This window comes from Lissotriton helveticus, chromosome 2_1, assembly GCF_964261635.1.
Source record: "Lissotriton helveticus chromosome 2_1, aLisHel1.1, whole genome shotgun sequence".
NCBI lineage: Eukaryota > Metazoa > Chordata > Amphibia > Caudata > Salamandridae > Lissotriton > Lissotriton helveticus.
Window position 1 is genome coordinate 959,484,895 of NC_136059.1, and position 26,410 is coordinate 959,511,304.

The 26,410-nt window shown below is 48.6% G+C and overlaps 1 protein-coding gene across 3 annotated transcripts in view; it reads left to right on the forward strand.

The window, feature by feature from the left end:
- Positions 1–26,410, forward strand: part of TUT7 (terminal uridylyl transferase 7) — a 1,540,394-nt gene that overhangs the window by 366,675 nt on the left and 1,147,309 nt on the right. For all 3 annotated transcript variants that reach the window (XM_078675707.1, XM_078675708.1, XM_078675706.1), the window contains exon 9: positions 7,988–8,107. In XM_078675707.1, coding sequence (XP_078531833.1) covers positions 7,988–8,107 — 120 coding nt within the window. The remainder of the gene's footprint in view (positions 1–7,987; positions 8,108–26,410) is intronic.

A 26,410-nucleotide genomic window follows, 5' to 3' on the forward strand; every position in this document is an offset into this window, starting at 1 on the left:
AGAAAAGACATAATCCTCCATAAAAGTCTGGTGACATTGGGTATCTGATGGTTCAGATTCACCTTGGTGTCCAGGACTAAACCTGTATTCCTGCCCTTACAGACCGGGGCAAGACTTACCCACAAATTGGAGTGCCAAAGAGAATTGTGTTAAAGATTAGTTTTCTTCAATATTGGACAATAGCTTTCATAATAGATCAACCTCCCATGGGCATGTTGCATGGAGTGTCTTTCTGTCTATTATAAGCTACATGTTATTTGCATAAAGATAACATGTTGTTTTGAACTAGTTCGGAGATTGTCCAGAGGAGCAAATGTATATTAAAAAGATGATCAGAGCGGAGCTGCAAGGGAAATCCCAGCTCAAAAGTGTATAGGCTGAGGAGTAGGGCCTTAGATTGAAAGTCTGGGTTCTGCCCGAAAGGAAGGGACAATATATCCACTTTAAAGAATGTCTTTGACCTACAGTTTTTCAAATGAAAAAATTAAATCTTGTGATCTATCACATCAAAGGCCATGGAGAGGTCCATGAGTAATAATCCTACTGAACCCTCCCTATTCACCTGCATGCGTAGTTCGTGCATGATGGAAATTGATGCCTTACATGCTTGAACTATCGGGTGTAAATCCTGATTGATTGTCCAAAAAGGCTGTGAGATTCCAAATAGGCCAGTAGTTGAACAGTAGCTATTTTTCCAATAAAAATGGCAAAATAAGGGACATGTGAATTGGGTCTAAAATTGCTAGGACTTAGCTTCTTTAAAATCTGCTCAATTATATCTTTTTTTAAATCTGAGAAGACTGATGCTTCCAAGAAGAAGGTGGGTATCAGTAAACCTAGTTAACAGATGTTATACAGGCTGCGTGGGACTTCATAAAAATGCAGGGAAAACATCTGTGGGTTTGCTGATGAGAATGAGCTTGACACAGGTCTCCTTTGCTATGGAATTAAAACTCGAGGATTCCACAGACCGCTCTTATTGTCATTTCTAAGAATGCAAAAGAGGGAAATTTGACTGGCATCTGACTTTGACGGATTGCAGAGGAGGTTCTCACGAATGCTCAATACCTTACTAACAAACAGAATTACTTGGATTGTTAGTTATTTCTTGTGAAGGTACTAACTCGCCTTGTGGCTGCTGAAATATAGATTCCGATGGATACACCTGCCTGTGGATTCCTCACCTTTTGAATTACCCTTGCGCCAGCATTCCACAGAAACCTTTTCCTTACCTTTCCCACGTTGATGAGGACATCACAATAGCATAACTAAGCTCGCGACGCTGTATGATGTCTTCGGAGCCATAAGAGGACCTTGTCAGCGTGTTGACGTCAGTTACCTTTTATCCGCGCCTTCGACGCGTATCAGTTTTTTCTAGTTCTCCATTTCTTTGTAGTCTACTTTGTTTCAGTTTTCCAGAAACTATTTTTGCAATCATGGCTGCTCAGAAGAAGCCTGGCTTTGGTGTTTGTCATCAGACCACAACGTCGAAGAGTGTTCTTCCTGCCATCTGATGAATGGGAAGGCTCTAAAGGAAAGGCAGGATAAGCTGCTCATGGCCCGGGTGAAGAAAAGGGGTTGGAAAAGGACCAAGTCGAGGTCAAAGTCGCTGACTCCACACTCCTCGAGGTCTTCTAAGAAGCTTAAGCAAAAGTAACGACACAGGTCCAAGCATCGTTCTACGAAGGAGAAGTCATCGAAGTCAAGGTCTCTGGTCCGACACAGCCATAGGAAAGATGTCTCTCCTTCTCCTATGCCACAGGTGACGCTGGTGCGCACTTTGACACCGAGGTGTTCTCTGACGCTGAGGGACTCTGACACCCATAAGAGTCACCTGTACCTGTGGACGCTCCGATCCCGGATCGGGCTTCTCCAGCGCCGCAAGCAGAGCCTGTTCCACAACTTAGATCTCCCTCAGGTCAGGCTTTTCCGGATCTATATCCTTTTCCAACTCCAGGTGCGGATCCATCGCATTTCCTAAATGCGATGTATGGCATGTTTGCCAGGGCGGCTAACCCATCCAGTGCGCCTTCCGTCCGTGGGTCTGCTTTCTTTTAATTTGGGTGTTCCTCAACACTATGCCCAAGCTCCATTCCTTCTTTACATGCCAATGACTCCGTCTTGGCCCCTCCCGACGCCGAGGTTCCTGACGCCAATACCTTTGCTGAAGGGAAGGTTGAACTATTCTCAGTCGTCGTCGGGCTCTGCTGCAGCGCCTACTCTACTTCGATCGGCGCAGCTACCCACATCTGAAGGTCTTCCATCGACGCCGGTTCAGAGCTCTCCGGTGCCGCATTTGGCTCCACTGACACCGGCTCCAAAAATTCGGTCGAGGAGAGAGGCCCAGAGACTCATGGAAGAAGAGGAGTTTCAGGAGCAACAGCAGACTGAAGAGGGTGAGGATTTGGACTCCACAGATGATTTTGCAGGGCTGCAAGAGACGAGTGGGCTTGATACCTCTCCAGAGTGGGAGCTCCCGTCCCCAAAGGCTCTTCCCTCTCAGGATGTGGCCTCTTATCATTCAGTAATTAGAAAGGCTGCTGACGTCCTGGACTTGCTATTACTGACAGCGGAGAACAAATCTAATATTTTGACAGAGGTGCTGCAATCTACTTCGTCAGTAGAGCCTTTGCTCCCCTTCAACAAGACCTTAACGGATCCTATTTTAGATGTTTGGCAGAAGCCAATGTCTGCCCCTGCTGTTTCTAGATCCGTGGTAAGACGCTATAAGGTGGCTCCTGGAGACTCTGCATTTTTATCATCACACCCCTCACCTGAGAGCCTTGTGGTACAAGCGTCTTGTTCTTTTAAACAGGCTGCTGGTTCTTTCCCTTCTACTCCAGGGGATAGAAACTCAAAAAAGTTGGAGCAATCCGCAAATAAAGTGTTTTCATCGACCAGCAAGGCCATAAAGTCAACCAATGCCACGTGTTTAATGGGGTGTTGTATCCATGCTTTGATGGACTCTGCCAAAGAGGTGATTCCCAAGATGCCTGAGGATGTCCAGGGTCATTTTGCTGAGTTATTATCGGATACCCAGGCTGCTGCTCGTCAAGTCATCCAGTCCGACCTGGATACAGCTGACTCTATTGCCAGGAGGATGGGTTCTTCTGTTGAGACCAGGAGATATGACTGGTTGAGAGGGTCACAGTTCTCTCCTGACGTCCAGGCTACGTTGTTTGACCTTCCCTTCAACGGATCAAGGCTCTTTGGAACCAAGGCTGATTCTGCTTTACAGCGTTTTAAGGATAGCAGGGCTACTGCTAGGTCCTTGGGCTTGCAGTTACAAACAAGGGGCTTTGCCTTTCGGAAGTTCCGGGGCTTTGGAAATGTGGTCCCTTTTCGTGGCCGCCGGCAACAGCAGCAGTATCAGAGCCCTCTGTATCGTTCTTACAGAGGGAAAGGAAGAGGTCATCTGTGGGGGACTGCTCGTCAGCAGGTCTATTCCTCCTCCTTGCCCTCCTCCCCGCTGCTGGCTATCCAGGGAAGCAGCTCTAAATCCCCCATCTTGGAGGATGTTGGTCCTGTGGGAGGTTGGGTGTCCCTTTTTCATACTCGATTGGAAATCTGTTACGTCATATCTTTGGGCTTTTAATCTTATAGAAAATGGGTATGCCCTTCTTTTCCGGGCGTTTTCCCCTCCTTCCTCGCCCGGGCTGACGTTTGGAAGACCATCTGAGGTTTTTGCAACAAGAGCTCCACTCCCTATTACAGAAAGGTACGATAGAGATTGTTCTGAAACAGAAAATGGGTCAGGGATGCCACTCCCTGTATTTCCTGACCCCCAAAAAGGACGTCGTTTGCGGCCTATCCTAGTCCTCCGGGCTTTGAATTTCTACCTCCAACAGGAGAAGTTCAAGATGTTGACCCTAGCTCATGTTCTTCTGGTGCTGCAGCAGGAAGACTGGGTGGTGTTGAGAGATTTACGGGATGTGTACTTCCACATTCCCATCCTGAAGTCGCATCGGTAGTATCTCCATTTTACTGTGGGATCTCAGCATTATCAGTTTGCGGACCTTCTCTTCGGTCTTACTTCTGGTCTTTACAGGGTGATGGTGGCAGCTCATCTCAGAAGGTCGGGGATTCCTGTATTCCCCAATTTGGATGACCGGCTGCTCAAATCAAAGCCACCAGAGATGGTGCTGCATTATCTGCAGATAACAGCTCGCTGTTGTTCGACTTATGCCCTCACAGCGTAACCTGTTCATAAGGGCAGAACTTGACACTACCCCGAGTCATGCTTTCCCATCCCATCAGAGGATTTCAGACATTCAGGATATAATCCCAATGTTTCAGGATGGGGCGGCTGTTCCAGTCCTGAGGGTCTTACGTCTGCTCAGTCTGTTTGCTTCCTGCATACTGTTGGTCATCCATGCACGCTGGTACATGAGGGGGCTCCAGTGGTGCCTCCGCAGGCAGCGGGTTCAACACAACCGAGATCTCATGGAGGTGATCTGAATTTCCAGAGACGCTGTAGCGGAGCTGTCTTTGTGGAGTGTTCCAGGCAACCTGTCTCAAGGGAGCCCTTTCCAACCTCCTTCTCTGGTGGCCACAGTGATAACGAATACATCCACTCTTGGGTGCTCATCTGGGGGATCTGGAGATCAAGGAGCTTTGATCTCCAGAGGAAAGATTGCTTCATACCAATCTTCGGGAATTGCGGGCAATACGTTTGACTCTAAAGGCCTTTCTTCCCATTCAGGCCCTGACGGACAACACTACAGCGGTGTTGTACATCAACAAGCAGAGAGGAGTAGGGTCGTATCGCCTCTGCAAAGAGGCTCTGCGACTGTGGTCCGGGGCTCATGACCACCGGATTTGCGTAATTGCATATCATCTGGCCGGCTGCTGAATGTGCATGCAGACTGTCTCCGTTGGCAATACTCGGCCGATCGCGAGTGGCGCCTTCATCCGAAGGTAGTCAGTCACATTTTCGGGATGTGGAGATTTACACTGTTGGACCTGTTTGCCATTCATAAGAACGCTCACTGCCCGTCATTCTGCATCCTCCAGTATCCTATGCGGGGAGCGCTGAGGGACAAGTTTCAGTTGGATTGGGGCTTACAGCTTATTTACGCATTTCCTTCCATACCCTTGATTCCTCTGGTTCGCAGAAAGATTTGCCAAGATCGGGCCCATGTCATATTGATCGCCCCATATTGGCCAAAAAGGGTGTGGTACACAGTCCTTCATCTCTCATCTCACCTTCCGTTTTGTCTCCTTCTCAGGGCAGACCTACTCTCACAGTCGCAGGGGCAGGTTCTACACCCCCACCTCCAGAGCCTGCACCTTCATGCCTGGAGATTAAACAGGGCAACGTGAGTATTTTCTCTCTCCCTCCGGATGTGGTGGATGTTCTTTTATCACCCAGGAGGCACTCCACCAAATCGGTCTATTCCAGCAGGTGGTCCAGATTTGTTTGGTGGTGTGGGGAGAATTCACTGGATCTTTTGAGGGCCCATTTGTCTGATGTTGTCAGTTTTTATTTTTATTTTGCCGAGCAAGGTTGTGCTGTGTCGTCTGTTAAGGGCTATTTGTTGGCTTTAACTGCCTTCCTTTTGTGTGCCTGACCAGCCCTCATTGTTTAAGTCTCCCATCATTATGAGGTTCATTAAGGGTCTCACTAACACATTTCCTCCCACTCCTTTTATTTGATGGGGTCTCCCTTTGAGCCCCTTCATTGTTGCCTCACTTTTAAAACAGTTTTCCTTATTGCTATTACTTCTGCTAGGAGGGTAAGTGAGCTTCAGGCTCTTAGTTCTAAGTCTCCCTTTACCACCAACTATGCGGATAAGATGGTTCGCAGGATCAGCGCTACTTTACTGCCTAAGGTGGTGACTCCCTTCCACTTGGGACAGTCTATCACCTTGCCTACTTTCTATCCTCCCCTCGCCCTTCCAAGGAGGAGGAGAGACTTCATCACCTGGACCCCAGGTGGGCAGTCAGTTTTTACCTGGACAGAACCAATTACCTGAGACTGGATGACCTGCTCTTCATTGGGTACATGAGAAAAATGAAGGGGAAGGCTGTCAACATGTGAACACTGAAGGTATTAGAGCTCATTCTACTAGAGCTCAGTCTTCTTCAGCTTTGGTTAGAGCTGTCCCTGTAGTAGCAGTAGACCTCTGTAAGGCAGCAAATTGGGCCTCCCTACACTCTTTCACGAAGCATTATTGCTTGGATTTAGAGGTGAGGAGGGACAGCCATTTAGCTCGTTCTGTGCTGCCAGATTTCTTGGTATAGGTAGGCGGACACCCTGCTCCGGGAGCGGGACTGCTAGGGGATTCAGCTCAAAAGGTGAGGAATCCACAGGCAGATGTATCCATCAGAAGAACAAGTTACTTCCTTTCGGTAATGCTTTTTCTGGTGGATACAGTATCTGCCTGTGGATTCCTCACTGACCCACCCGCCTCCCTGTTGTCTGCCTTCCTATACCGAACAGAATTTTCAGTATAACATGACTGGTATTTCATTGTTCTTTGAAATGTTACGTAGCTTGTGGCTATATGTCTGGTATTTCCTGTCTCTTTTCTTCTTTGAAAGATATACTGGGGTTATGGTGCTTCTATTGTATGCTGTGTATATTTGCGAAGTGTTGTCGGTTCACCCGTTCGTCTCGAAGGCACGGGTAAAAAAAAACAAATGAGTGGAACTGACGTCAGCAAGCAGATGAGGTCTTCCTCTGGCTCTGATGACTCAAGCGGAGTCAAGAGCAGAGTCATGCTATTGTGGCGTCCTTGTCGACGTAGGAGAGCTAAGGAACAAGTTTCTGTGGAATGCTGGAGCTAGGGTAATTCAAAAGGTGTGGAATCCACAGCAGATACTGTATCCACCAGAAAAAGCATTACCGAAGGTAAGGAACTTGTTAGTCTCTATTTTTGAAATGCACTTTTCCTGTCAGCAGGGGAGGCTGCGGAGTTTCAGCTCTACAAAGAAGACCACCTTGGCAGAGCCATAAAGGTGACTAAAGCAGAGTTGGGGCCACCATTGTATGGCAGGGGGAGGGGCGGTACCTCGGGGGAGCAGGCTTTGGAACTCTGACACTGATAATGAACCGGAAGTGGGAAAAGAAGACAAAGAAAAACATACTAGGAACGAAAGATAAGAGGCCAGCATTCTAGGCTTGAGAGCAAACAAGGAAACAAAAGGCAGGGCAAAATAAGCTAGCGAAAATAACAAATGGGTCCAAGCATGCACTCCTCAGCCGATCAGAGGATTATCAGCTATACAAGGAACTAAAAAGTTTATAAATTACCTATGTGCCTACAGTTAGTATAAATGAATCCAATACAGTTACTATCCTACTATTGGCTTACTCCTATTCCCAAACACTGTGCAAAATGTCACAGGAGGTACAAGGACTAATTGAGTGCCCACAAATTTAAACAGTTTAAATGGCATATGCCTTCATTTAAAAGCCAGTATTTTTTTTAAACATCCAACACAGCCCAGTGTCTGAATTGTATAAATGCCTTTACGCAGTTTATTTTACATTCTGAAATTGAATACCACTCCTGTGTTCTTCTTTGCCTATCTTCAGGGGTCTCTACACATGTGGTTTGCCACATGAACATTTAAACAGATATATCACATATTCTACGTCTCTTGTATGCACAAATTGATCTTGTTTTGGTGCACTGTGCAAATAAAGTCCATTGCTTCTCAATTATATGCCATATATGAGAGCTTGTTGTCATCTATAGCGTGGCACAGTTATAAAAAAATATATAACATTTCAGAAACCTGTTTGTAGTCTGTCAACATTTTAAATGTTTCTAGAGAGGGCTTTAGAAAGTTATAACATATATGAAAACTAGGGTCTTGACGTAAAAGGACAAAACAATGTGTGCATTACATGGCAACAGTCACCAGTGAAGTTAAGTACTTGTATTATAACCCGTTTTTTATGTGAGTAATGACTTGGCATAAGACTTAAATGGCACGAACGGCACATATTAATTCTCTTGCTTTTTTCTAATATATATAGCTCTGCCATATCGATAGTCCAGAAGAAGGAGGCTTGCCACCTTACGTGTTTGGTTTGATGGCCGTTTTCTTTCTACAGCAGAGAAAAATTCCTGTTCTTCCTGTTTATTTGGGATCATGGGTACGTATACAAATGTTTGATCTGTTTTTGTGCTCATATATGAAACCACTTTTCTTACTCCAGCGTGGTGGTTGCAGAAACACCTGGGTGAAGGTATCTATAGTAGTAGTTGTGGAGCAAAGAAATTACTGGTCTGAAGAGGAGAGTATATGTACCCAGATGGAAGCCTTGGGGAAGACACAACAGACAGAGGACATTTGGAAGTAGAAGGTGGCAAATGTCTTAGCAGGCACTGGCGCACACCTCCTGGTCAGTGCTGAATTTCAGCAGATGATTTCTGGTGCTTGACACTGGCACTTAATTGTCAACTCTGGCGCCTGTTACAGTCTGCCACAAGGTGGCTCTAGCTGACTAAATAAAAGATGACCACAACAACAGCTAATTATTAATTGAACTTACTACATTAAAAATTACCATTACCTGACGCCCAAGCTATTCTTCTAATTGGCGGCTTGAAATATTCTGAATTGTTACACTTGTCGGAATGTGATGGTTAGTGGTTGTGGTGTTACTGTCATTTGCAGCATTGCAGGTGCAATGTGTGGTGCAAGCTACAGTGTCCCCCTGGCACTTGTTCTTTTTTTTACAAATTAAGCCCTGCTCCTGGTACATTGCTTATGAGGCAGAGAGACAGATAATAAGAAAGAAAGCAAGTGAGGAATACAAAGGCAACGTAAGGTAGCCAGTAAAAGCTGCCATTACAGTTCACTGGGCACCTACTTTCTAGTTTATTATTGTCTTTTTTGTGAAAGGCACAATTGTTTGTAAAGATGTTACATTGCACACAGAACAAAAGGCGTAGTTTGTGGCATTTCACAATGGTGAATTTCCTTTGCAAACTGCAGAATCTTTAGTTTAACTCTAGACCTTACCAAAAATACATAGGGCCTGATTATGAGTAGGCCTGTCAGATACAATCCGTTACCGAGGTGTTCTGAATTTCTCAGATGCGATAATTGTCGCATATTCCACATTTTAGGGGCTAAGATGCTGATTTTGAGGCTTATTGCACCTCAGTCCACATGTCCTAATAACCGGTTTGACGTGCCAAAAATGTACTAAGGGTGTGATCTGGATTGCTCTTGGAAATTACTGAGTGACAGTGTTATGAGCATTGCATCTCTTGCAGTTGCTGTCTATGGAAAAACAGGTGTTCTTTCACATGGTTCACTATTTAACTGATTTACAAGGCACTTTTAGTCCGGTTTATAGTTTAGGAAAGCGTTTAAATTGACGGATATGCATTGTGCCAAAATGTATCAAGTGGCCAAAAGACACATAATACGTATTATAAGAATATTATAATATATCACGAGTTGAGAAGAAGAACTCTGTGAGCGAGATGGTTATACCATCGAAACGCGTCGGAGCCTTCTGTTGAACAAAACTTGATGAAATTCTCCCCTACAATGTCGGTGCCTGGTTTCTGAACGGGAAAAGCAGGAGTGGAAGCTATATATATTACTTCATTAAAAACAACTGAGAAACTGACAAACGCGTTTCGCCCTCCTGGCCTTTGTCAATGTTAATCCATGACTTAAATTCAACCTTTTAGAATGTGATGATTTCATTGGGCAGCGACTGCGAATAAACACTATAAAACAGACTACAATTCATTTACCTGTTCATAATGAATAGTATTGGTGTCAGCTATTTTAACATGAATAGCCCCTACATCGGGGCTTATACATATACCCTTTTTTTGGATATAAAATTACCAAAATGAATCAACTCCATATAATATTGCAAAATGTAAGATCTAAAATGGGAATTGCAATGCAATTATCCACTCGCAATTCTTCTCACTAATAAATGTTATCAATAATGCCCTGGATGGACTGGCTCCATGATATATCTACCAGATGTAAGAATAATGATATATGCAACCAAATCAAATTCTATAAATCCACAATATATGTACATTATAATTATACAGTTTGTTAATTAGTTCTTTTAATGCCCACCAGTGACTCTAACAAAATCATTCATTTATGAAGTGATATTAGAGTATCTGGCTCGTGTTTTGGCCTAATATTTATTTTATTTGTTACACTGAATTACCTCTGAATATTTTCATGAACAAATACAATGTGTAAAAAAGGGTTCACATTTCCTGATGATACATATTTAGCTGGAGGTGAAATTCATTATTCAGCCACCTGAGAGAAATATAGTAACGAGGAAGCGAGCAGGAAAAAGTGCAAGAGAGAAAAGGAAGCAAGGGAGGAAGAAAAAGAGGAGGCTCACTGGAATGTTTTTCGCGTTATTCTTCTCCGAGGTGTTTCCACCTCACTGTTGAGTCCCCAAGGAACTTGGGTCCGCAATTCTACTATGTATTTAGATTCACGGTGTCTCAAACATTTAACTCTGTCCTCCCCCCTCTTTCTTTGTGGGGGCACCTGATCGTTGCAGAAGTAACTTAACATGTCACTTCTACTTTGATGTGCCTCCATGAAGTGTTTCCCTACTGGGTAAGCCACATCCTGATTGCTATTGCTAGAGTGTGTTCTAGTATTCGTTTTTTTGCAGGATGGACAGTGCTACCAATATACTTCTTTCCACACGGGCATTGTAGACAATAAGTTACAAAATTGTAATTGATGGCCTTTTCTTTGTCTTTTGCCTGGTATTTCAAAATCTTTTACCTTCAAACCTGCGACCCCCTGTGTTTTTGGGTGGGGATGTTCAATGTAATAGCTATGTACTAAGAGGTCTTTGAGGGATACACTTTTCCTGTGTGTAATATCGGATCTATTCAGTAACTTAGGTCCCAAAACGGTGTCTGAATGTAAGACACTCCAATGTTTTTAAAGAAGCCCTCTGATCTGATTTGATTCAGGTGAAGAATTTACTATCAGTCTCACCACATCGCCATCCTCTCTTAGCTTCTGTCTCGGGGTAAGTAAATATTGTCGGTCTTTAGCCCTCATCTTGTTAGCTGCTTTCATCAATGTTTTATTGGAATATCCTCTCTCTCTGATTCGGATAAGTGCTTCATTTTCTGCCATACTGTAATCATCTGATAGCGAGCAATTGCATTTAATCTTAATAGCTCTCCAAAAGGAATGCTATGCATCGGATGGCGGGGATGCTGATTCGGAGTGTGCAGTGTGGCAGTACCTGCCGTAGGTTTTCTGTATAATCTTGTACATAGATTATTGTCTTTGACATATGCTTGCAAGTCCAGAAAAGATACTTCTGCGCTACTAATATGACCGGTAAATTGCAGATTCAAATCATTATTTAAACTTCTAATGTACATTTCTGCTTCTTTTCAGGTGCCCTGCCATACAATAAAGAGGTCATCAATATATCTGACCCATAAGGCCACTTAAACAACCCAATTCTCGTTTGATTCCGCCCAGGCCACATGCTTCTCCCACCAGCCCACAAAGAGATTTGCATAACTGGGGGCGAAGCACGTGCCCATGACGGTCCAATTGCCCTGAAAATAAGAAAATATTATTCATCTGAAAGAGACAGTTATAGATTCATTACCTTAAAATTACCCCAGGCGTCAGACTGGATCTGGAGAATTTTTCTCTTAGCAGTACCCCTGTGCGACTGTAGGTGGCGTCGGTGGACTCTGCTTCCTTCATCAGTGTCGTGGTAGCTGGTATGATGTCGCTGTGCCTACTTAGACGCCGCCCCTGCGCGCTGACACCAGTTCTTTCTTTTTCCGCCCAGCCTAGCACAGATCTGGAGAGAGCTGGCCCCTTTAGTCAATTTTTGACTAAGCTTTTTATGAATTTTGACGATTTCTTCTTTCGAGTCATCAACTTCTGGTGCACGAGGGATGTCCCATCGTTGGACCGGCTTCAAGCCCTGCGAGGTCTGTCACAAACTGATGTCTGTGACGGACCCCAACCGTGTGTGCATTTGGTGTCTGGTGTGCGACCAAGACTCTAAGTGGTGCTCCAACTGCCGGGCCATGAATCCGAAGTCTTTACCGGAGCGGTCCAAAACACTCTTGGAGGCCAGGAAGTCGGCTCCGCGTCGCTCCTGGTCTCTCTCAAGGGCAAGGTCCCAAGACTGTTTGCAGAGCCACCACACCTCGTCCTAGTCTTCGTACTCCTTGGGTAAGTTGAAGCACAAGAAGAAGGCGAAGAAGCACCATCACTCTTCGCCTTCTCCCCCTCGGTCGGCTGACACAACGTGGGATCCGGAGCGTCGTCACGCCAAGGCTCCGTCTCCGGTGCCTATACAGGGACGACTCCATACCTCCCTCCGTTTCTGGGAGCCGTGGTATCCTCTGCCCAGCTTCGTATGTTCTACGAAGCCCTCCACAGTATCTTTGGGCAGCCCGACTCCGCTGCCGCGCTTTCAGGACCAGCGGAGTCGGTCGGGGGTCCTGGGCCTTCGATACTGGCAGCTCTGGCCCCGGCGCCAGAGGACCCCCTGTGTATCCAGGCCTGGATCTGGTTCAGTGCCAGTCTGCCATGCCCCCGGCTTACACTGTCCCCATCCTCACCCCCGAGATGGACACAGAGCCGGACCGACGTGGACTGTCATCGGAACCAACGCTGGAGGGTACCTTTGTTCCCTTGTTCATCCCATGTGTTCCCTGAAGATGGTGAAGTGGACTGAGAGGCAGACCCTTTGGCAGACCAGCTGTAAGAACCAGACTGGAGAGAGGAATCGGGTGACACCAGTGGCCTGGACACTTCCCCAGGCCTTGGCATGCTTTCTCCCCCTACCTGTGGTGGTGCATAGCAGTAACAGACTACTGGAGTTAGCCCATAAACCCTAAAGAGACCAGGGCACTAATCTGTAACAAACAACAGTGTCTCAAGGGTATTATTTCAAAGGGCAAATATACATAAATGTGCGATGACACAGTTAATTACATAGGATTTAATCCATATGGATTCAATCCTGTGTAATTAACTGTGTCATTGCACATTTATGTATATTTGTCATTTGAAATAATACCCTTGAGTCACTGTTGTTTGTTACAGTGGTGGTGCGTAGGGCAGCCAAGACCTTGGGCCTGGAGCTTCCTTCAGTGGCAGTCAGGACTAATCTCCTGACAGAGCTGTGGCAACTTACTCAGAAACCCTCTTGCCCTTCAACAAATCCCTCACAGATGTCGTTCTAGGCACTTGGTCCAAGCCCAGCACAGGGGCTCCTGGGTAATAGATGATTTCCCGCCGCCACTGCCCAGCTCCGGGCGATTCCATTTTCCTCCCCAACACCCTTCCCTCCCGAGAACTTGGTGGTCTAAGCTTCTTCTTCTAAGGGCGCATTTCCTTCTCCTCCTCCAGACAGGGAATCCAAGAAGCTGGTTTATCTTGGGAAGCGCATGTTCTCTCCCTCCAGCTTGGCACTGCCGTCCGTGAATACCGCGTGTCTCTTTGGCCAATAATCCCATACAATCTGGGATACGGTTGCGCAAGTGCTGCCTCAGTGCCCAGAGGAGGCCCGGGCCGTTCTCTCCCAAGCTGTTGCCGATGGAAGAGATGTAGCAAAATTCACGATTCGCTATGAACTGGATACCACCGACTCACTGGGCAGAACGATTGCCACGTCGGTAGCCCTTTGGCGATAAGCCTGGTTGAGGACGTCTGGCTTTTCGGGGCATGTTCAAGCAACGTTGCTGGACATGCCCTTCAATGGCCGTCGCCTTTTTGGTGACAAGGCAGACTCGATGCTGGAGCGCTTTAAGGATTCTCAAGCTATGACCCGATCCTTAGGCCTCGCAGCGTACTCCCGTCCACCACAGTCTGCCTTTCGCCCATTTCGTGACTATGGAAGGGGCATCCTACCGCGTCCGTCCCAGTCTAGCCACCGGTCCACGAAAGCTGCCCAGCCGATGCGTGCCTGCGGACGTGGGACCCAGCGACCTCGCAGGTCTGGGAGCCAGAAGGCGGGCTAGTCCACCCTTTTCCCACCCCTGCAGCAACCTCCAAACCCTCCTAGTCAGACCTTACAGGCCCATCAGGAGCCAGTGGGTTGCAGGAGTTCGAGGCATGTGGGCTGCTGAATTCATATCTATAGCATAGATCGCCGCCTAGTGTTGGGTCCGGATGATTGCACATTGTTGTCCTGGAAGAGTCTTCGAAGTATCACGAGATAGGTGGCTCTTCCCCTGGACTACAGTGCGCATGGGCATCGACTCCATCCCCAGATTGTTTTTTTCCGCCATTGGGTTCGGATGTATATTCGTTATCTCCAGTTCGGAATCGATATAGACTTTTCTTAAGGCCTGAAGGCCTTTTCCTATACCGTCGGTATTGTTTTGCGCTCGGTGCCCAGCTCTGCTCCGGCTCAGTTCCCGAGTCGGACATCCCGAGGAGTCGCGTGGCTCTTCGGTGCTCGAGGCCCAGTCGACGCAACAAGACTTTCGACATCACATCATGAAACGGAGCCCGTTCAAGAAATGTCCCGTGTGTGGATCGAAGTATCCCCACATCGACATCCACCCGGTGTGCAACAAGTGCCTGTCGCCAGACCACGATGAAGTCAACTGTATGGCTTGTTCCCGGTTTCGATCGAAGAAGACGATTCGACTTCGGTGCGTGGCGCGCCTGGTGGCCCAGCAGTCGGCCCCGGCACCGGTGGACATCTTCGAGAGAGAAGAAGCAGACGAACAAGAAGTTCATATGCAGATTTCACCTCCAGCGGAGGAGATCGACTACGACGCGGACGTCGAAACGCTCGATGCAGAAGAAGTCGTCGACGAGGTAGGAGACGACAATGAAGCCTATGGGGCCATGGAAGATAGCTCAGGCGAAAAGCTATGCCCCGTTCGAACAATCACTAAGGCTCAGGTCGTGGGATCGCCACACGGCCTTACCCAAGACCTTACACCCAGATCCACGGCCTCGCCTACGGGCCCGGCTACGGACACTTCTGCGGAGCTGCCGTTGGTCAAAACGAAACCGAAAGTGAAACCTTCGGTGTCGACGAAAACGAAAGTGATGGAGACGCCGTCGAAACAGTAGACCTCTGTCCCTCTGGCCGCCTCCTCGTCTTCCGATATGTCGGGGCAGCCGAAGCCGAAGAAGGCTGTCGACCCGGTGAAGTCGACCAAAGGCATCGAGCCAAAGTCGGTCAAGGGCGTCGATCCGAAATCGATCAAGGGCGTCGAGCCGAAGACTGGGGCCCCAAACCCAGGAGTCGAGGCCGCAGACCCGAAGTTGTCGGCGCCGAAGGCCGTCGACGCGGAAGGAGGACACAGCGCACCTAAGAGGGCTGATCCTGTACCTCGGCCGGAGAAGGCCAAGACATCGACGCTCGAGTCTTCACACGCTGGTGGACCGAGGACGTCTGTCGGGTCGACGAAACCGTCCGCTTCCTTTACGAAGCAGGTGTCGGACTCACTGCAACGCATCAAGAACAAGGCTTTCGCGGTCGATCCGAAGGATGCTTCCACCCCGAAGCAGGCTGCAAAACGCCTAAGTCTTCGACGCCACTCCTGTTTACGTTGCCGCCGAAGGTGGCACCGAAGGCCTTCGCACCAAGGTCGGTCGCCAAAGCGCCCGTGCAAGGGTCTGCAGGGTCGAAGCCTTCTCAGCAGCTTGGGAGCTTGAAGCATCGACAGCCCTTGCTGGAGGAGCAGTCGGAACACTTTATCGACGCCGACACCGGTAAACTTACCCTCTACAAGAGGAAGATCACGGCGACACAGCCTTTGGAGTCCTTCACAATTCCTTTGAAGCGCAAGAAGCCTTCTACGGATTCCCCGGTTTTGGTTGAGCCACTTGCTCCACGGACTCCAAGAGTTGCTACACCCTCACCCACTTATTCAGATGTGGAGGCTGGGGAGGGTGATGATGAGGAGTATAACTTTCCTGCCAACACTGATCCTGAGGATCACCAGGACTCTTGGGCAGATGCAGGGGACCCAGGGGATCCACAAACTGCCCCGGACAGTCAGGTGTACAATGTCAAAACCTCTCCTACAGAGGTTTCTGCGGCATTTAATGCTCTAATTGAGAGGGCGGCTAAAAACCATGACGTCCAGCTGCACGCTGACCCTATTGACGTGGACTTCCTTTTTGATACCTTCTCCACGGCAGAAAAGACTGTCAAAACTCTCCCAGTGTTGAAAGGGGTTCTGAAACATGCTGCAGACATTTTTAAAGAACCCACACGTGCCAGGGTGATCAACCCTAGAATTGAAAAAAAATATAAGCCGGCACCTGGCGACCCTACCTACATCAAGGGCCAGTTGCCATTGGACTCTCTGGTCGTTTCTAATGCCCGGAAGAGGGCGAATTCGCAAACCACTGGTGATGCTCCTCCCCCTGACAAGGAATCTAAAGTGCTGGAGGCATCAGGGAAGAGGGTGGCGGCTCAAGCAGCCAATATCTGGCGTATCTCAAACACTCAGGCACTCTTGGCCAGATATGACAGGGCGCACTATGACACACTAGAGACCCTGTTACAACATCTACCAGATCAGTATAAAGAGGCGGCGGAGATGCTCATTCAGGAAGGGAAGCTCATCTCCAACGCTTCTATTAAATGTGCACTGGACGTGGCGGACACCGCGGCCAAGGCCATTAACACCAGTATGATGTTGAGACGTAAGGCATGGCTCAGAATCTCCGGTTTCAAGCCAGAGATACAAACCACCATCCTCAATCAGCCGGTAAACTCTGATAGGTTATTTGGTCCAGAGGTGGATACCACACTGGAAAAAATAAAGAAGGATACAGAGACTGCAAAGTCCATGGGAGCTCTCCAGTCCCAACAGTTTAGGGGCAGTACTTTTCATCGCTCAGGCAATAGAGGTGTTTCCAGAGGCCAGATGTCCCAGCAAACGCAATACACTAAAGGTGGGGCGCAGTCCTCTTACACCAAGCAGAGTAGAGGTGGCTATCGGGGCAACAAGGCCAAGGGCAGAGGCCGTGGAAATAACAACTCCCGTTCCTCTGCCACCAACAAACAGTGACGCCCTGCCACTGCCCCCCGACGATACCACACCTGTCGGGGGGAGACTCCAGCAGTTCCTGCCAGTCTGGAAATCCATCAGCACAGACAGGTGGGTCAGGAAACTTATCCAGTTCGGTTATTGTCTGGAGTTAACATCCACTCCACCCAACATGCCACCAAAACACCGTCCTATGTCCACAGAGCATTTGCACTTATTGCAGCAGGAGGTACTTGTCATGCTGCAAAAAGGGGCAATCGAGCTCGTGCCGGTGGAGGAAGAAGGCACAGGAGTGTATTCCCTGTACTTCTTAATCCCGAAGAAGGACGGGTCCCTCAGACCCATACTGGACCTCAGACCCCTAAACCAGTATATTGTCTCAGAACACTTTCACATGCTGACGCTACAGCAAGTTCTTCCGTTGCTCAACCAGGGAGACTTCCTCGCAACCTTGGATCTCAAGGATGCATATTTTCACATTCCACTACATCCATTACACCGAAAATACCTCAGATTCACCATTCAGGGTCGGCATTATCAGTTCAAGGTCCTACCTTTCGGGGTGACCACGGCGCCCAGGGTGTTCACAAAATGCCTGGCGACAGTGGCTGCGCACCTCAGGAGGCAGAACGTTCACCCTTATCTGGACGACTGGCTTATCCAAGCAAAGTCAGCCCAGCTGTGCGCCGCCAACATGTCCCACACCATTCACCTTCTTCAGTCTGGGATTCTCACTAAATTATCCCATATCGCACCTTCAGCCAGCCCATGTGCGGCAGTATCTGGGCGCGACAATAGATACTCTGGCAGCCACGGCTCAGCCGAATTCTGTGAGGATCGACAGCATTCAGTCGCTCCTCCAGAAGTTCAGACCGCAACACTCGCTTCCAGCAAGAGTGTTCATGCAGTTGATAGGCATGATGGCCTCCTGCATCTTCATAGTCCCGCACGCAAGGCTACATATGCGTCCGCTTCAAGAGTGCTTGGCACGTCAGTGGAATCAGGCTCACGGACAGTTAAAAGACCTAGTGTTGGTGACCGGTCGGGCATACAACTCTCTGCATTGGTGGAATCCACACAACCTTTGCAAGGGCCGACCGTTCCAGGAGCCTGTGCCACAAATTATCCTGACGACGGACGCATCTCTCCAGGGTTGGGGAGCTCATGTACTCCACTACACGGTGCAGGGACTATGGACAACGCAGCAACTGATAGCAATCTTCATGGCGATGAAGGCATTCAAAGTACATCTGTGCAACAAAGTCGTGTTGATCCGGACGGACAACATGACAGCCATGTACTACATTCAGAAGCAGGGAGGTACACACTCTCCACAGTTGTCTCATCTGGCTCAGAGCATGTGGAAGTGGGCCATTCAGAGGAACATCTTCCTCATGGCGGAACACCTCCCGGGCAAGGACAATCAGATGGCGGATCTGCTCAGCAGGTACAGCCACCAAATGCACGAGTGGGAGATACATCCATCAGTACTCCACCCGTACTTCCAGCAGTGGGGTCATCCAGAGATAGACCTGTTTGCCACAAGGGAAAACGCAAAATGCCAACACTTTGCCGCCAGGTTCCCTCACCCACAGTCGCAGGGCAATGCGATATGGATGAACTGGTCAGGCAGATTTGCGTACGCTTTTCCCCCAGCACCTCTCATACCGCTGGTGGCACGAAAGCTAAAGCAACGCTCGATGACACTCATCCTGGTTGCTCCAACGTGGGCACGCCAACCATGGTACACCACGTTTCTAGAACTCTCCGTGGTACCGCATCAACGGCTGCACCTCACGCCCAGACTTTTGACGCAGAGCCATGGCGACATTCAGCACCCAGACCCGCAACAGCTCAACCTGGCGATCTGGCTCCTGAAGTCTTAGAATTTGGCTACCTTAACTTGCCTCCCGACTGCATGGATATCATACGGGAGGCAAGAAAGCCCACCACCAGAGCTTGCTATGCAGCAAAATGGAAGCGGTTTGTCATTTACTATACAGAACACAACATCAACCCGCTAGATGCATCCACTCACAACATCATCTGTTATTTGTTACATCTTTACAAATGCAAGCTGGCATATGCTTCCATTCGGATACACTTATCCGCCATAGCAGCTTATCTCCAAAACAGGCAGCATCTCTCCGTTTTCAGAGTGCCTGCCATTAAAGCCTTCCTAGAAGGACTGAATGGAGCCAGGACCCCGCCAGCTCCTGTATGGAACCTTAATGTATTTATTTATTTATTTATTTTATTCGATTTATATAGCGCGTTATAACCCAGGGGTCTCTAAGCGCTTGTCCAGTAAACACAGCAGCAATCCTGAAAGGGCCCGTCCCTGGAGTTATAGCCCACCCCAGGCCTTCTGGAAAAGAACGGTTTTTAACTTCTTCCGGAAGGACAACAAATTAGGTTCCTTACGCAGCTCCGCCGGTAGATTATTCCAGACTGCTGGGAGGGTATTAGAGATGGCCCGACCGCCCACTGTCGCCAGTCTGAAGCGTGGTTGGAAAAGAAGGGTTGCTTCCGCAGATCTTAGCGCCCTACCCGGTTTGTATGGAATCAGGCGGGTCTTAATGTATATTGGTGCCTTACCATAGAGCGATTTATGTGCAATACATAAACCTTTGAAGTGCACCCTCTGTCTTATTGGGAGCCAATGCAGCTCGCGCATAAGTGGGGACACATGCGTGCTCCTGGGTTTCTTATGAATGAGCCTAGCGGCATAATTCATCACCACCTGAAGTTTGTCCAAGAGTTTTTGGGGCAATCCTAAATAAAGCGAATTACCGTAGTCCAACCTTGCTAATATCATTGAGGACACCGCTCGTCTCAAGGTGGAATAGGACAATAGTGGAGCAACTTTCCTAAGTTGCCGGAGCAGGCCAACACAGGTTCCTACCACCGTGGTGATTTGCTTCCGCATGGAAAGTTTATCATCCACATGGATGCCTAGACTTTTTACTGCTACTGCTGGCTCCGGGGGCGGCCCAAGTTCCCTAGGCCAGAACCCGTCGTGCCATGGATTGCCAGCGATGGTAATAGGTAGAACCTCCGTCTTGTCCGGGTTAATTTTTAAGGAGTTCAGCGACATCCAATTAGCTGTGTGCTTAAGAATGGTTTGCAGATTTGCTGACGCCCCAGGGACATTATCCATTTGGATAATGATTTGAGTGTCGTCAGCGTAGTTATAAACCTGACAATCCATTTGATTAAGAAGTGAAATCAAAGGTTGGAGGTATATATTAAATAACAGGGGCGACAAAGCCGACCCCTGTGGCACTCCGCAGGAAATTGGTGTTGCAGTGGAGAGCAGTTCTCCCAGCTGAACTCTTTGTGTCCTCCCTTGTAGGAAAGAAGCAAACCAGGCATGGGCTGTGCCCTGGATGTCGAAGTCCCTCAGCCGCGACAGAAGTTGTTTATGACACACGGTGTCAAACGCCGCGGAGAGGTCTAACAACACCAGGGCACCAGGTATCTTCTTGTCTGCCCTATTCCTGAGCTCATCCACAATCGACAGCATGACCAGTTCCGTGCTGTGATTCGCACGGAACCCCGAATGATTTGGTTCCAACAGATCGTTCCTTTCTAGATGGTCAGAAAGCTCGGACAGAACATGCTGTTCCAGCACTTTGGCGAGGAAAGGGATCTGGGAAATAGGCCTAAAGTTTTTTAGGCATTTCACATCATCCCCCGGTTTTTTTAGCAAGGGAATCAACCTTGCCTCCTTGAAGGCTGAAGGAACCTTGCCTAGTGCTAAGGATGAGTTCAAGAGAGTCAAAACCTCCTCTTCTATTCCTGGCATAGCCAGTTTGAATACTTCAGGGGGACAAGGATCGGCCTGGGAGCCGGACTTAACTCGCCCCATAAGCAGGGACAGTTCTTCTTTCGTGATTGGAGGAAGCATGTCCAGAGGTTTGTCCACCAGCTTTTTAGTCGACGTAGCCTGTGGGGGGCAGGCATGTATGGGAGTACAGGCAATTTCCGAAATAAGGTCTTTTATTTTACTAGTGAAGAAGTTCTGAAACCTCTGACAGTCCTCTAAAGTGAACTCCGGCCTTTGTTCTTTTACTTTCCTGAGTTCATTTAGGACTTGAAAGATTTCTTTCTGAGGGTCTTTGGCTGTAATGATCCTTTCCTCGTAGAAATTCGCCTTCCTAGCTATTATTGCCCGTTTGTAATTCGCTAACTCTAGCATGTAAAGACTTCTCGCCTTAGTGTCATAGGCTCTGCGCCAAGCTCTCTCCGTCTTGCGTAGAGCTCTCTTCTTCTCCCTTAAAGAGTCATTGTACCAGGGAGACCCTGGGCCTCTGTTTACTAAGTTGACCCTGCCTGCTGGCGCCACATAGTCGGCCGCCCTTCGAAGTCTAACATCTAGATTACTACAAAGAACATCAGGGTTCTCATCTTGACGGTTCTGAGATGGATTAGCTAAGAGATGTGCCACCATTTTGTCTCCATTGATGTTCTTCCATTTCCTCACCAACCTCTGTCCTTCTACAGGTTTAGTTTTTTGTGGGTTCATCAGGAGATCTCCCTTCAATAGGTAATGATCCGACCAAACACACGGTCGCGTGATCATCGCTCCCTGTACCGGTAGTGACGTCCACACCAAATCGAGCGTGTGACCTTTCACATGTGTCGGCCCCTTTACTTGTTGGGTTAGACCTAACGATGATAATGCCTCATCAATGTGGCTAGCCTGCCCTTCTCTCGGGGTAGTTTCCCAATGATAATTAAAGTCTCCCGAGATGACCAAATTATCATATCTCGAGCGCAGGTCCTGCACTAATTTCAAAAATAGGTCAGGGAATTCCGGCAAAGCCCAAGGAGGACGATACACTACCAGGACAGTCAAACAATCTGTCCCCAGTCTAAGTTTAACACCTAAAACCTCCGCCCGCCCAAATTTTCTGCTAAAATTGTTTCTCCCCGCATACGATCAGCAAAGAAAAGTGCCACCTCTCCAGCTCTTTTCTCTCCCACTCTATTATAGTGTAGGACCGAGAAATTTGCCGGTATGGCAGCCACAAGATCCGGTAGCGAGGAATCCTCCAGCCATGTCTCCGTGATTCCCAGCACATCAAACTCTCCATCCTCCAATAATGTAAACACCTCTCCATTATGTTTTTGGAGGGAACGGGTGTTTAACAACCCGTAATGTACAACCCCCGCTTTATGGGCAGAAGGCCACCCAGAACCTTTCTCCGGAGCCTTCCATAGTCCTACCTGTTGAAGCAAGGCCACGCTCCCCTCCTCAAGGGGTGTGCAAGTCAAATTGATTGCCATAAGCTCACCTCTGTCATAAGTAATGCGCGAACCAGGGGGTCTGGCCCCGGGTCCCGTCTGGTCCTGGATGGGCATAGATGGTGTGGTCCTCACCAGGCTGATGGGCCCACCTTTTGAGCCTCTGCATTCATGCGAGGTTCAGTTTTTAACATGGAAAGTGGCTTTTCTAATAGCCATTACGTCTCTGCGACGTGTTAGTGAGCTCCAGGCGCTCACTGTACAAGAGCCATTCCTACAAATTCACTCGAACAGGGTGGTGCTGCGCACTAACTCTAAATTTCTTCCTAACGTGGTTTCACAGTTCCATGTCAATCAGACCATTGAACTGCCCGCGTTCTTTCAAAACCCAGAGACAGTAGCCGAAAGAATGCTCCACACTCTTGACGTCAAACGAGCTTTGATGTACTACATCGATAGGACCAAGGATTTTAGGAAGACACAACAACTCTTTGTTGCCTTTTCGGCCCAGCACAAAGGCAACCCCATTTCCAAAGCAGGTATAGCCAGGTGGATCGTTAAGTGTATTCAAATTTGCTATCACAAGGCTAAGCGCACTTTAACGGTCCCCCCCAGAGTCCACTCCACCCGCAAGTCGGGGGCCTCCATGGCTTTTCTTGGTAATATCCCTTTGGAAGACATTTGTAGAGCAGCCACATGGTCTACACCACACACATTTACTAAACACTACTGTGTAGATGTGCACTCCAAGCAGCTGTAGGGCAGGCTGTTCTTAAGACACTTTTTCAAACGTTTGCAGCTGGCACAGGCGGCCGCCGTTAATGGAGGGACTGCTATGTATTCTATGCTATAGATATGAATTCAGCAGCCCACATGCCTCGAACTGAATATGCTACTTACCAGTATGCATCTGTTCTTGGCATGTAGGGCTGCTGACATTCATATCGCCCGCCCTCCTCCCCGGCGCCTGTAGCGGCTGCAGAATTCAAACTTACTCTTAGCATGGTCATCGCTCACACTGTTACACTCCATCTTCGCCACAATGGCTAAAAACAATCTGGGGATGGAGTCGATGCCCATGCGCACTGTAGTCCAGGGGAGGAGCCACCTATCTCGTGATACTTCGGTGACTCTTCCAGGACAACAATGTGCAATCATCCGGACCCAACACTAGGCGGCGATCTATGCTATAGATATGAATGTCAGCAGCCCTACATGCCAAGAACAGATGCATACTGGTAAGTAGCATATTCATTCGCCATCACCGCCCCCACTGGCAAACTATCATTTCGGACAGGTGGGTTTTCCAGATAGTCTGAAGGGGCTACTTCCTCCCCTTCGAGACTACCCTGCACTCCATGCCACCGTCTTTCGATCGCATGTCACAGGATCATTTGGTGCTTCTCAGCCAGGAATTTCTGCTCTTTTGGCCTAGGGAGCTACTGAAAGGGTCCCAGCATCAGATGTAGGTTGTGATTGCTATTCCCGCTATTTTCTGCTGCCCAAGAAGGACAAGGGCCTACGTCCTATCCTAGACCTCAGGGCTCTCAACCGCTTCCTCCGCAAGAAGAAGTTAAAAATGCTCATGTTGGCTCATGTTCTAACTGCCATCGACCCTGGAGACTGGATGGTGGCGTAGGACTTACAGGACGCCTATTTCCATTGTGCCAGCCCACAGATGCTACCTACGGTTCACGGGAGGCCACAAGTATTTTCATTTCACCGTTCTCCCCTTCGGCCTTACCAGCGCTCCTCAGGTGTTCACGAAAGTGATGACGTTGGTCGCAGTTCAGGGGTTCCAGTCTTTCCCTATCTCGACGACTGGCTGTTGAAGGCGGTCTCCCACCTCCAGACTATGGCAGACCTTCTTCATTTGTTGGGGTTCACTATCATCTGAAGTCACTCCTGAATCCCTCTCAGTCTCTCCTTTTCATCGGGGCCGTTCTGGACACAGTGCAGTTTCTGGGTTATCCCCCCGAAAAGCGAGTCTGGGATATTCGGGCTATGATACCGATGTTTCAGCCTCTATCCCGTATTTCAGTGAGAATGACTGAGGCTGCTGGGCCTCATGGCCTCCTGCATCCTGCTGGTGGATCATATGCCATGCGTGCTCAGCAGTGAGACCTGACGCTCCAGTGAGCGCAGCATTAGGGGAAGCTTTCCAGACATCCAGATCTCAGAGGGAACTGCACAACACCTGCAGTGTTGGGTGACAAACCAGGATTGGGTCAGAGACAGATCCCTCTCCCTTCCCCAACCAGACCTCAAGGTGGTGAACGATGCATCACTCTTGGGATGGGGCGGCCACCTGGGATAGGCAGAGATCAGAGGAGTCTGGTCTCTGGGGGAGTCCGGGCTCCATATCAATCTGTTGGAACTCCGGGCGAATCGCTTGGCACTGAAGGCATTCCTTCCTTCCCTCAAGGGGAAGGCAGTGCAGGTGTTCACAAACAACACCTCTGCCAAGTGGTACTGCAACAAACCGGGTGGGTGGGGTTGTGGACCCTTTGTCAGAAGGCTCTTCTCCTTTGGACATGGCTGGAACAGCAGGGCATGACCCTGGTGGTTCAACAGCTGGCAGCTTCTCTGAACGCCAGAGCGGACAAACTCGGTCGTCGGTGCATGGGCGATCCCTAATGGCATCTACACTCAGAGGTGGTGCAAGGTCTCTTTCAGAAGTGGGGAGAGCCTTGGTTAGATCTGTTTGCCACCGAAGAGAACGCGCAGTGTCAGTAGTTTTGCATGTTAGAGTTTTCGCACTAGCTCGAAGTGCGTCGTCCTGTACGCCTTTCTGCCTGTACCACTTCTGCTCCGAGTGCTAAAGAAGATCGAGCGCGGCCGGGCCCAAGTCATTCTTGTGGCCCCGGACTGGGCTCGAAGAACCTGGCACCCGAGCTTAAGAGCATGGCCATCGATCCTTTGATCAGATTGCCCCTTCGGGAGGATCAACTGTCGCAGCAGCAGGGGGCGGTCCTCCACCCAAACCTGTCCAGCCTCCACCTCCTTGAGTGGAAATTGAGCGGCAACAGTTGACCGCTTTTAACCTTCCACCCGAAGTCTGTAATGTCATCTTGGCATCCACTAAGCTGGTATACGCCTGTCGATGGAACAAGTTTGTGGCATGGTGCACAGCAAAGGCTGTGGATCCCCCTCTGCCCCTCTTTCTGAGGTTCTTTTGTTCCTTCTTTCTTTGACCCAGCAGAGCTCTGGCCCGGGGACTCTTAAAGGCTATCTGGCAGCCATTTCTGCTTTTCTACGGCTACCAGATCAGCCCCCTTTGTTCAAGTCCCCCATTGTTAATAGGTTCTTTAAGGGCATTGTTCACCTCTTTCCTCCATCTCCTTTCATAATGCCTTAGTGGGACTTGAAACTTGTCTTGACTTACCTTATCTGTGCTCCCTTCGAGCCTCTTCACAACTGTCCTCTCAGGCTCCTTACTCTGAACACTGCCTTTCTTGTTGCAGTCACCTCTGCTTGCAGAGTGAATGAGCTTCAGGCTCTTTCTTCTAAGCCCCCTTTCTTCTCTGTGCAACTGGACAAAGTGGGGCTTAGGACGAGACACTCGTTCTTTCCTAAAGTAGTTACTCCTATTTACATAGGACAAACCATCACTCTGCTCACCTTTTTCCTACCTCCACACCCTTCCAAGGAGAAGGAAAGACTCCACCGTCTGGACCCAAAACGTGTGCAGTCCTTCCACCTTGACCACACTAAAGATTTGTTGGTTATGTGGGTGCCAAGAAAGGTCAGGCTGTCCAAAAGCGTACAACCTCAAGATGGGTTGTCCTTTGTATAAAGATTTGATATGCTTTAGCGAAATAGGAACCTCCAGTGGGGCTGCGGGCTCCTTCCTCTAGAGCTACGGCAGAAACTACTGCTTTGTCATGTGGAGTCCCACCATAACCATAGGCAGTTATTATTTTAAACTTTGGGTGCTCTGGTTTTAATCCTGACACCAGGAACAAACAAATAATCTCTTTATTGTTCCTGCTACTTAGTTTTAACATCACTTCCTGACACCACTACCTCTTTAGTTTTGCACTGCGCCTGCCACTCACCATACCTATTAGTCTTTTCATAGAAAGGATTTACTGTATCCTATAAAGTGTAGGAATAAAAGCATCACTGAGCTCCTCCCTCACAGTGAGGGGTAGAAGCCCTTGGCGGGACAAGGG